Consider the following 12940-nt stretch of genomic DNA (forward strand, 5'->3'; position numbering starts at 1 on the left):
TAAATAATGATTTGTGAAATAGTTTACAAGTTTAAAATTCCAATTCATTATAAACATATCATAACCTCTGGCTCCTGGACATCACGCCTGCTATGGTCAGGTGTCTCAGTGTCAGGCAGCACTCTGCAATATGGTCAATATTAATGATGACAGTGTAATGCATTTAAAGTGCTACATTACAAAGGCAGCTGTCAATCAAAAAATACTTGCACTGCCATTTCAGGCTGCACAACTTGACCACCGGTTGAGCTTCTGTAATCGACAACATTGCAGAAACATTACTGCAAAGTCTTAAATCAGTAAAAGTCAGTGTCTCAGGTCTTAATTATGACCTTTAACAAAAATGAGAAAATGCAAGACTTGGTAACATCATAAATATTGAACTTATTTAATGTATTCTCATAACTACTCTAGCTGTTATGGTTTGCAGAGACGTGGACCCAAATCCCAGTCTCAGGGCAGACAGTAAAACTAACCTTTCTTTCAGATGTCATACTAAATCCTAAACTCACTCAATATAGAAAACAAACAAGACCATAGTCCACAAGTAATCACAGTACACACAGGGAAAGTTACAGACAGTTTGACAAAGGACATGCAGAACTGCACACCAAGTGATCTGGGGAATAAAAAAAAAAGAAGAAAAAAAAAGAAAAAAACAAAACAAATGAGAAACACTAAGAACAAAAAACAAGTCAAAGAAACCAAAACAGACCAAAGGATGAATGCAGAACCACACAGAAGATACCCAAATAGAACTGGGGGATGCAGGACTGTTAAGTTATTCAAGTACACGATAGGATAACAAAACCAACAATAAGAGGAAAAAACAAAAACAGAAATTCAACCGAACACGCAAAAAAGCAAAAACCCAGGAAACACCAGGGAACACATTGGAAACAACGTGATCACTAGCCAAAAAATAGTTTTATCAAATGGACAAACTTTAGCCCATATTACAATTTGCTATACCAAAGCTCAAGCCTGCTCTACTGCATTTCTGTTATTTACAGTAAATCAAACTGAGGGAGACCCCGGGGCGGGCTGCAGCGGGGCGTGGTCTGAGCAGAGTATGTTCATACACTGCTGTCTCTCTGAGACTTGAGTGATCAGAGAAATGTCTGAAAGTCTTATGGGCATCACAGCATTTACTATTCTGAACCGTGACATTAAAGATTGCTCAGCAAATTTTTTGTTGACTGGAGAGCCACTGAGTTACAGTAAGTGTAATAACAATAAATTATATTGCCATATCAACCACCTGAGTGAAACATTTGAAAACATTTAAACAGATGTAAAGATTAGAGCGACCCAGAAGGTTTCTGGTTCTAGTTTTTCTGGATGTCTCCTCTTCAAGCGGAAGAATGAGCCACTGTCCGTTAACTTTGCAGAGCTCAAATTGCACTGGAATCTTGGGAATACTGTCCCATAGTTCCTGTCTGAATTCCTCAGCATTGAGGTTTATGGGAACGACCACCCGACAAGCAGGAGTGGCATCTGTGAACAGATTTAAAACAAGTTGTCCTGCCAGTTTTACTCAACAGGTTTTACTGAAAATGGGAGAGACAAAATCGTCACATTGGAGCATGTCAATGTCAATTTATTGGTCCAAAGAAAGAGCGATAAAAGGTGATCTGTAAAATGTAAATATTAAGGTTGCCTAATAAATGGTACCATGAGAAAATAATTTAAATATATGTTGTTCAGAAACATAACACTCTATATAAACACTTTAAAAATAAATAAAGATGATTTTTCAGGGGAAATGGTCCTCCAACTCTCCAAAGAGACTTCAGCCCGCTTGCTCAAGCTTGTGGTGCATATTATCTACATTTGTCTGACAACTCCAGGTACTTTTATTATAGGAAATCTTCAGTAGTTTAAATTTTTTTTTCTTTAATCACTGCCATTAGTATGTTTTGCAACCATGAGATTGCAAAGGTCTTGGGAGAGCTCAGTGGTTTTACCCATCATTTCTTGTGTGACACTTTGGTAACGAGTTACCTTTTTAAGTAAATATATTTCTAAAGATGCTATTGTAGTTATAGTCCATTTAAAAATAAGGTCTTACCATGATGAGAGTCCTGTGATAAGTTGACTCCATGATTCAGTAACTTATGGAACCACCTTTACCAGCAGTAACTGCCAGTTTATTGATGTATGCAGGCATTTGCTTATGCAGTGCTTTCTTAAGGCAGTTTTATTTTTGGACTCTACTGATGAATAAACTAGCCAACCCCCTGATGCATAGTCTCAATGCTTTTAGCATTCTACCTAGAACACTGCTGGGTTCTACAGCTTGTGGTTAAGCTTGTTGTGAGGGAGCCCATCCATTTTAACATTGGCTTAGTGGGTGTAATTTGAGGTGAGGAGCTGATCTGAAGCTACAAATTATTGATGCCCCTGAACCTGAGCAGAAACACAGATGAAAAGCACAGAGAGAATATTCATGTTGTAAACTGGCAAATGTGTATGGCAGCTCTCAGTTGCATTAGTAATATTAGTAATCAGGCAACTGGTAATCTGTCACAGTTTATTCTTTTGATAGGAAAACTTTACCTGATGTATTCTCTCCACAAGCCTGCTGTTAAACTGACTTGATCAAATTTTGATGATTGGGGATCAGTAACATGACGCAGGGCAGAACCCATGCTGGCCCTATCAGTTTGAGTTCTGCTGCTCCTAAACCTGCCATCACAGACAATGATTCTCTGCCAAAGAGTTTGGGGGAATGACAACAATAAATATTTAATAAAAATAAAACACCATGTAATATTTCAACACAAGAGATATAACGAGTCTGGCTGCTGTGAGTCAGTCTCACTCAACAGATTCCTAAATATTGAAAAACTGACTTTCAATTAGTTGGAAAATGTTTATTTAAAATGCACAGTAAATCATTTTCGGTAAATAGGCATTGAAAATTCTTAAAATCATTTATTACATTTAAATGTGAAATGAGCACAATCAAGGTGAGTCAAAACTACATATATGCTCATGGCCAAGGTGCAAGTATTCACATGGATTCATGATGCCAATTAAACTCACGAAACCATGTACTGAAACCCTTCCCCACCAAACAATTCAGGCTATTTACAGCGCTTTCACCCGAACTCTGTGCTATACATGATGTTTTAGGAGTTGAACTTTTGCATCCAAATGAAGTCTTTCTTCAGCTCCAAATGTAATGCATGCACAACTTGCAGAACACTTTTAGAAAGGGGACAGGAAGCAGATGGGGAACAGTGAGGAGGAGGGGCAAGTGAGCAGCTCACTCGCCTGCTCACCCAGGTTTGACTTCTTCTTTTATCAGTGCATTGTGGCATGCAGATACACAGCGGCAGCAGAGGCTCCCAGATTTTATGATCTTTTAACAGCACAGCAGCAGTCAGCTGGAGACTGGGATGATCCTGCAACAGGTCAGATTCACCTTCATTTTCCAATGTTTTCCTCCCTGCCTCAGTTTTTTTCTTCCATGGCTTCTTTTAGATTCCTTATGTATGAACTATAAAGGACACATACTCTTCAGAAACACAGGAGCACGCTCACTTACTTGCTGTAATACTTGAATATTTGAATGGAATCTTTGTCATATTTTTTGTTTTCTAGTAAAATGCTACCTTTTATCACTTGATAAAAAACAACACCTTACACTTACCAATATGTAACACAGCAGCTTTGTGGTTTTTGTTGTAGTCAGAGTATAGTATAGCTCTGCCAGTGGTTTAGGTAAACCAAATGACTTTACTAATGTCAGAGACAATTGTAACTGATTCTGTGAAACAGAAAGAGCTTGGTTAAAGAAATAAATGACTAACAGTAATGAAAAAAAGAGATTTGTCAAGCGTAGCTGGATTAAAGAGCTTAACAAAGACAGTATGAAAAGTGTATGATGAGACATAAAAACATGAAAGACCAGCAAAATCACTCCCAGCAGCATAAACAGCACAGGGCAGAAGGCTAAAGAAAGGGGATGGTGCTTCTTTGTGGAGCAGGCATCTCATGAATATGCACTCAGAGAAAGTGAGTCTGCATTCATTCATGAAGTAAAACAACTGGCTGGTGAATGTTATACAGGGAGTGCAGAATTATTAGGCAAATGAGTATTTTGTCCACATCATCCTCTTCATGCATGTTGTCTTACTCCAAGCTGTATAGGCTCGAAAGCCTACTACCAATTAAGCATATTAGGTGATGTGCATCTCTGTAATGAGAAGGGGTGTGGTCTAATGACATCAACACCCTATATCAGGTGTGCATAATTATTAGGCAACTTCCTTTCCTTTGGCAAAATGGGTCAAAAGAAGGACTTGACAGGCTCAGAAAAGTCAAAAATAGTGAGATATCTTGCAGAGGGATGCAGCAGTCTTAAAATTGCAAAGCTTCTGAAGCGTGATCATCGAACAATCAAGCGTTTCATTCAAAATAGTCAACAGGGTCGCAAGAAGCGTGTGGAAAAACCAAGGCGCAAAATAACTGCCCATGAACTGAGAAAAGTCAAGCGTGCAGCTGCCAAGATGCCACTTGCCACCAGTTTGGCCATATTTCAGAGCTGCAACATCACTGGAGTGCCCAAAAGCACAAGGTGTGCAATACTCAGAGACATGGCCAAGGTAAGAAAGGCTGAAAGACGACCACCACTGAACAAGACACACAAGCTGAAACGTCAAGACTGGGCCAAGAAATATCTCAAGACTGAATTTTCTAAGGTTTTATGGACTGATGAAATGAGAGTGAGTCTTGATGGGCCAGATGGATGGGCCCGTGGCTGGATTGGTAAAGGGCAGAGAGCTCCAGTCCCACTCAGACGCCAGCAAGGTGGAGGTGGAGTACTGGTTTGGGCTGGTATCATCAAAGATGAGCTTGTGGGGCCTTTTCGGGTTGAGGATGGAGTCAAGCTCAACTCCCAGTCCTACTGCCAGTTTCTGGAAGACACCTTCTTCAAGCAGTGGTACAGGAAGAAGTCTGCATCCTTCAAGAAAAACATGATTTTCATGCAGGAAATGCTCCATCACACGCGTCCAAGTACTCCACAGCGTGGCTGGCAAGAAAGGGTATAAAAGAAGAAAAACTAATGACATGGCCTCCTTGTTCACCTGATCTGAACCCCATTGAGAACCTGTGGTCCATCATCAAATGTGAGATTTACAAGGAGGGAAAACAGTACACCTCTCTGAACAGTGTCTGGGAGGCTGTGGTTGCTGCTGCACGCAATGTTGATGGTGAACAGATCAAAACACTGACAGAATCCATGGATGGCAGGCTTTTGAGTGTCCTTGCAAAGAAAGGTGGCTATATTGGTCGCTGATTTGTTTTTGTTTTGTTTTTGAATGTCAGAAATGTATATTTGTGAATGTGGAGATGTTATATTGGTTTCACTGGTAAAAATAAATCATTGAAATGGGTATATATTTGTTTTTTGTTAAGTTGCCTAATAATTATGCACAGTAATAGTCACCTGCACACACAGATATCCCCCTAAAATAGCTCAAACTAAAAACTACTTCCAAAAACATTCAGCTTTGATATTAATGAGTTTTTTGGGTTCATTGAGAACATGGTTGTTGTTCAATAATAAAATTATTCCTCAAAAATAAAAAAACTTGCCTAATAATTCTGCACTCCCTGTAGGACATGTTGATGCATTCTCAATCATCCAGGTAAGTAAATCTCCAAAAGTTGAATCTGTTCATCTGGACGTTTTTCAGTGGGAGAAACGTTTCGTCACTCATCCAGGTGACTTCTTCAGTCTCAGCTGACTGCAGGTTTCCCCAATCTGGTGTCAGTCATTATGCAAATGTACGGTTTATAAGATTGGGGAAACCTGCAGTCAGCTGAGACTGAAGAAGTCACCTGGATGAGTGATGAAACGTTTCTCCCACTGAAAATGTTACATGTATGGAAAAACTGACAAGATCACTTTGAAAAGTTTATTAACAGCCTAAAATGATATGCGGGCCAGGAACTGATTTCATTAATTTAATAATTTATTTATTAATAATATAAGAAAATCCTACAGGATCTTATTAATACAGTGGTACAAAAACTGATCTTTTAAAAAGTAAAGGGACTGGTTCTTATATAACACGTTTCTACTCTGAGCACTCAAAGCACTTTGCACAACTTGCCTCATTCACACAAGCACTTTCTCTATGTTCTTTCTATGTAAGTGCTTTCTATCTAACGTTCACACTCCAATGGATGCATCCACATCTTTATCTAGCCTAAGGATATTTGGCACGTAGACTGGAATCAAGCCACCAAAATCTACCATTTTAAGAAAAAAAAAAAAAGGGTAATTTTGAATTTTTTTGGCAGCAACACATATCAACAAAAGTTGGGACAGCGTACCACACCCTGTTCTTTAAACAAGAGTCCACAAATGTCTGAGGAGACCAGCTGCAGGACTTTTTGCAGATTATGCAGTCCTTCTACCAACTGAAAACATTTCACAACTAGACAAGAGTGCAACAACATATCTCTCCTAAGACTATCACAGTCGTTTTAAAATATGCAAGGCCTTCCTTGAAAAACACCATGTTGGGACCATATTTTGCTCTAAAGGCTTTTAGGATTGATAGGCACCTTGCACATTTTCACTGCTATGCAGATGACACGCAGCTCTATCTGTCCATGAAGCCAGGTAACACACACCAATTAGTTAAAGTGCAGGGATGTCTTAAAGACATAAAGACCTGGATGGCCGCTAACTTTCTGCTTCTTAATTCAGATCAAACTGAGGTTATTGTACTCGGCCCTGAAAATCTTAGAAATATGGTATCTAAGCAGATTCTTACTCTGGATGGCATTACCTTGGCCTCCAGTAATGCTGTGAGGAACCTTGGAGTCATTTTTGACCAGGACATGTCCTTCAATGCACATATTAAACAAATATGTAAGACTGCTTTCTTCCATTTGTGCAACATCTCTAAAATTAGAAATATCCTGTCTCAGAGTGATGCTGAAAAACTAGTTCATGCATTTATTACTTCCAGGCTGGACTACTGTAATTCATTATTATCAGGATGTCCTAAAAACTCGCTGAAAAGCCTTCAGCTGATCCAGAATGCTGCAGCAAGAGTCCTGACAGGGACTAGAAAGAGAGAGCAGATTTCTCCTGTTTTGGCTTCCCTTCATTGGCTTCCTGTTAAATCCAGAATTCAAAATCCTGCTACTCACATACAAGGTCTTAAATAATCAGGCCCCATCTTATCTTAATGACCTTGTAGTACCATATCACCCTGTTAGAGTATGGCATTATTTTTGTGCCACTATTCTGAGCGCACGTAAAAAATATTTGAGCTCATGTAAAAAGAATTTGCAAGTGCAAGTGTTGCATTTTGAGGAGAAATTTATTTTGAGCGAAGAAAAGCTAAATTTGAGCGAACAATATTCATTGCTGCGTGGAAAAAATGTATTTCAGCGTTTGCTATTATCCATATACACACACAATAGCAGCCCCTCTCGCTCAGGTTTTGCATTTGCTCTTGCTCAGATCTCTGCGGACCTGCTCGCAGCGTGTTGCTCGCTCTCTCAACGTCTCAACTCTTTCTGCACACCATACAGAAAACCAACAAAACCAACCAATCACAGAGTTGGATGCAAAAAAAACTGATTGGCTGTTTTGGTCTCCAATCAGCTCGCTAGCTACCGTAGCCAAACCCAGGCAAATATCCCAGAATGCATTTTGTCCAAAACTCAAAAGAGGCAGTTGCAGAGGAACGCAGAGTGGCGGAGTTTGAAATATTACTCACTTACTAACTTTTAAGATATTTTCACGTCATATCCCCTGATGTAAAATGTTCTGTTCTTATTTAAACAGCTGACTTTGAATTAAATCTAACATAAAAAAATATTTAAATTCAGGAGGAAACATTTTCATAATATGACAGGTGAAATTCTAAATATACTGACAGCTCTCCAAGTAAGACTTCAGTAGTAAATAAAATGGTCCAGTTATGAAGCTGAACTTTCATTTCAGCCAAACCGATTTACTCAGGAACAAATCAAACACTGAAATAACCCAAACATTAACTTTTAGAAGTGATCTAAGTGACTTATATCGTGTTTAACCCAGGTAGTGAAAGATGTGAAAACGATGTGCCGGGAGTCCGAGCCTCGACCAGTCGGTCAGCTGATTAATGATCAGTTTCATGATTGAAGTAGCAACAGGAGAGGGAGGGGAGAGAGTGAGAGAAGAAGAGGCAGCTGTGCAGCATAAAGACAGAATAACTCCAGCTTTGTGTCTTTTTTTCATTCTAGCTGAAGTACGAGACAAATCGCTTCATCTTCACCTCAATACAGATGTAATGTCATTAGTCCAGCCCACAGTTGGTCATTACAAATTGGCCAATCCACCACCTTTCATTGTTTATATCATAAGAAAAATAAACATAAAAATGAAAAATCATTTTTACATGTCCGCACAGTCCAGCTGTGCGGACAGGCATCTCCGAAAACATTAGTGCACTTTTGCAATAATGTGATATCTTGATAAATCGAGCAGATATTTGAAGTTTACACAGCAACATTCTGGGCTGAAAATATCTTAAAAGTTTATTGTCTTGTTTATTCCCTTGTTCAGCATTGTATCTCTGTTGCTCCTGCAATTGGCTGTACTTAGTCAGTCTCTCTGTGTGTTTTGCATACTTCCTGTTTTACTTTGACAGTCACTTGTTCTGTGTGTACTATAATCAGCTGTGCTTCCCCCATCTCGTCAGTTGATTGTGTTCCCCTGGTGTTTCCTCTGTGCCCTATTCCCATCCATCTTCCGCTTATCTGCAGCTTGTATCCTTGATCTCGTTCTTTTAGTCACTACCCACAGCTCGTGATCATAGGTGAGGGTAGGGACGTAGATCGACCGGTAAATTGAGAGCTTCGCTTTTACACTCAGCTCTCTCTTTATCACAACAGACCGGTGCAGCGTCCGCATCACTGCAGCTGCACCACCAATCCATCTGTCGATCTCCCGGTCCCTTCTCCCATTACTCATGAACAAGACTCCGAGATACTTAAACTCCTCCACTTGGGGCAGGACCTGCCCTATTCCCCTATTATGTATTTATGTGTCTGCGTCTTCCTCTGTCGGGCGTCTCGTTCTCCATCTATTCCTGGCTGTGTGTGCTGCCTGTCCGCTTAGTACATAGATTTTTATACTTCTTGTATTTTGTAATCAGAAATAAATCTGTGTTTTGAGTTAGTCCTGCCTTTGAGAGTCTGCATTTTGGGTCCCCAATCCTGCCTGCTTCACACTGCCTTTGACATTGTGGGTTGAGCAGCTTTTAACTATCTGGGTTGCTCCCATCAAAAACTTCCTTGACAATCCGCAACACCTTATTCTGTGATTGACTCTTTTTGGTATTGTTTTCTGAGTGGAAGTCTGAAGAAGCAAGATATATTGGCACTTTACCAATTTATTTGTTTAACAAACTAGGGCTGAGTAGCACGTGGAAGAACCATACACAGACAAAACAGTCTGAAACCTCCTCCTCATGCTGGCCACTACCTTGGTCACGCACACAAATGCCTGATGATGAAGGGCAGTCACGGTAGGCCTCCTTTGTGTAGTCTGTTCTGGAATGTCTGCCTAGCAAGCTGTTGGCCATATATCAACCTGCAAACTTGACTGCAAATTTGTAGAAGAATGCCTAAGGGCTGACAGGGTGAGGGAACGGTCTTCTTGGAATACCCACTTTGCGAGTTGTCTCTGATAGGCCTCATTAAAAGGAACTTGGCCTTCAATTTGGAGATGCTACTAGGATTTCACCTGAACTTACAGACGTGGACAAAATTGTTGGTACCCTTCGGTCAATAAAAGAAAAACTCACAATGGTCACAGAAATAACTTTAATCTGACAAAAGTAATAATAAATAAAGATTCTATGAATATGAACCAATGAAAGTCAGAAAATTGCTTTTCAACCATGCCAGAATTATTTTTAAAATAACTGCATGGAACAGGCCTGGACAAAAATGATACCCCTAGAAAAGACTGAAAATAACGTGACCAAAGGGACACGTTAATCCAAGGTGTGTCCACTAATTAGCATCACAGGTGTCTACAATCCTGTAATCAGTCAGTGGGCCTATATACAGGACTCCAGGTAGTCACTGTGTTGTTTGGTGACATGGTGTGTACCACACTCAACATGGACCAGAGGAAGCAAAGGAAAGAGTTGACTCAGGAGATTAGAAAGAAAATCATAGACAAGCATATTAAAGGTAAAGGCTATAAGACCATCTCCAAGCAGCTAGATATTCCTCTGACTACATTTGCACATATTATTTGAAAATTTAAGATCCATGGGATTGTAGCCAACCTCCCTGGACGTGGCTGCAGGAGGAAAAGTGAGATGGATAATCTGAATGGTAACAAAAGAGCCCGAAAGACTTCTAAGGAGATCCAAGGTGAACTTCATGCTCAGTGAACATCAGTGTCAGATCACACCATCTATCGTTGTTTGGGAGACGACCAAGGAGGACGCCATTATTGAAAACAAATCATAAAAAAGCCAGACTGGAATATGCCAAACTAGATGTTGACATGCCACAAAGCCTCTGAGAGAATGTCCTATGGAAGGATGAGACAAAAATGGAACATTTTGCCATGGCACATCGGGTCTATGTTCACAGACGGAAAAAGGAAGCATATCAAGAAAAGAACACTGTCCCAACTGTGAAACATGGAGGAGGCTCTGTTATGCTCTGGGGCTGCTTTGCTGCATCTGGCACAGGGTGTCTTGAATCTGTGCAGGATACAATGAAATCTCAAGACTACCAAGGGATTCTAGAGAGAAATGTGCTGGCCAGTGTCAGAAAGCTTGGTCTCAGTCACAGTCATGGGTCTTGCAACAGGACAATGACCCAAAACAGACAGTTAAAACACCCAAGAATGGCTAAGAGGAAAACACTGGACTATTCTTAAGTGGCCTTCTATGAGCCCTGACCTCAATCCTATTGAGCATCTTTGGAAGGAGCTGAAACATGCCATCTAGAAAAGATGCCCTTCAAACCGGAAACAACTGAAGCAGTTTGCTCATGAGGAGTGGGCCAAAATACTTGCTGATAGGTGCAGAAGTCTCTTTGACAGTTACAGGAATCGTTTGATTGCAGCGATTGTCTCAAAAGGTTGTGCAACAAAATATTAAGTTGTGGGTACCATCATTTTTGTCCAGGCCTGTTCTATGCATTTATTTTTTTAAATAATTCTGTTGAAGCATGGAACGCTGAACGCTGTAGCAACGCTCACAGGTACTACTAGTGAGACAGCTATTAAGAGAGAGGTGAAAGAGATTAGATGGGTTCCTCCAGCTTATCTCTCAATACATCTGAGGAAGGGCAAAAGGACTTTACATCCAGCCTTTTATGATTAAAGTTATATAGAGTGACATACCAGAGTTTATCTGTACAGTGTGATTTTGCTAATAGTTAATTATTCTTAAATCTAATCAGAATATGATAGAATAGATCTAATCAAAATTTAATCAATAAAGTTAGAATCACCACAACGAAATGTTTCTGATACCAGAGTTCTGATCTTTTGTCTGTGTGTACTTCTGTGCTGCTATTGTTTGTGTTAATTGAGAACATAAAAATGGCACAACGCCCACATCTTGTCTGAGGCGGACGAGCTTTTAGTGTATGGTCAGAATGACTAAGCAAATGTTTAGGGAATGCCTGACTTTACCATGTATGATTTGATATAAGGAACTATATAGAGTATATTGTGTTTGAACCACAGACCCATGAAGAGAAAAAGTATTCCTATGTAACTGAGTTAAAACGTAATCATGTTGGAATCATGATATTCATATGGGATTGCGTTAAAAGGAAGTGTTGAGAGATCATGTAATAAAGAGAAACGGTATATTCATGTCATGTCAAGTATATAAATATATGATTACACTGAAAAAAATCATTTGAATCTATGTGATTGAGCTAATGAGAGCTGTTCTCCTTTTCTTGCACTGACTGCTGTGTTATGCCCTTTAGATGGCAGAGTGACCACACAACAAATGGCTTCCACAGGAAATGGCCTCCGTAAGTCAGCTCATGTCTTGTTTATGCCTGCTGTGGTGGGGTAACTTTGTTTAATTAATAGGTATATGTTCCTTTTTCCCCCTTGACCTTTTTCCTGTGTGTGCACATTGGAATTCATGTCAGAAAATCCAGACAACATCTGATTCATTTTAAACAGTTCAGATAGCATTATTCTTGTCACTCTAATTTTAGAAAGATAATCAAAGAACACAAATGTGAGTAGAATATCTGCTCAATATTTGATTCACAGATGAAACAAACTAAATCTTATTTTGTTAAACCTGACTTAAATGAAATGTTCGTTTTTTTTTTTTTTGTTTTTTTTTTTTTTTAAATTCACATTTAAGATGCATATTAATTTTTTTTGTTTAGCATATCTATTCAGTAGTAGATTTCTAGACAGTGTCATAACGCTGGTGAATTTGGATGTGTAATGGAACTTCACATTAGCCTATCAGAAACTTAAAATTAAACATGGCATGTTTGCATTTGAATTTCTTCGAACCATGCTTTATTTTTTATTTGTGATGACTCTCTTTTATGCAGGTAGTCAGGGGGATGATAACCTCCAGGCCATGCTGGTAGGGGCGATGATGAGGAAAATTAAGTCTCGTAACTGGAAGAAGCAGCGATATTTCAAGCTGGAGGATGACTTCATGACCATCTGGTACCAGTCTAAGAAGGCTGGCAATGTCCGCTCCACATGTAAGAGAACGTTATAATTAAAGAACCAGTGGAAAAATTACCTAATAGACCCCATTCAACGGTGGGTGTTTTACTTACAAGTATATGTGTGTGCGGGTCACAAGTTCTTGGCATTAAGCATGCTGACAATCTGGGTAATACACAGGTTTGAAACATTTTCTAACTGCTTTCCTGTCTGTTGAGTACATTTCATCCA

General features: G+C 39.5%; 1 protein-coding gene across 3 annotated transcripts in view; it reads left to right on the plus strand.

Annotated features, from left to right (window-relative positions):
* The first annotated feature begins 2974 nt into the window (after window positions 1–2974).
* Window positions 2975–12940, plus strand: part of plcd4a (phospholipase C, delta 4a) — an 81084-nt gene continuing 71118 nt past the window's right edge. Inside the window, exons 1-3 of one of the 3 annotated variants that reach the window (XM_005463671.4) lie at window positions 2975–3419; window positions 11992–12039; window positions 12586–12744. In XM_005463671.4, the coding sequence (XP_005463728.1) occupies window positions 3236–3419; window positions 11992–12039; window positions 12586–12744 (391 nt within the window). In that variant the 5' untranslated portion in view covers window positions 2975–3235. Of the gene's footprint in view, window positions 3420–10058; window positions 10222–10946; window positions 11069–11991; window positions 12040–12585; window positions 12745–12940 lie in introns of those variants that run through there. The other 2 variants (XM_005463672.4, XM_025902691.1) reach the window with 2 other exon arrangements.

Source organism: Oreochromis niloticus, linkage group LG23 (genome assembly GCF_001858045.2).
Source record: "Oreochromis niloticus isolate F11D_XX linkage group LG23, O_niloticus_UMD_NMBU, whole genome shotgun sequence".
Taxonomy (NCBI): Eukaryota; Metazoa; Chordata; class Actinopteri; order Cichliformes; family Cichlidae; genus Oreochromis; species Oreochromis niloticus.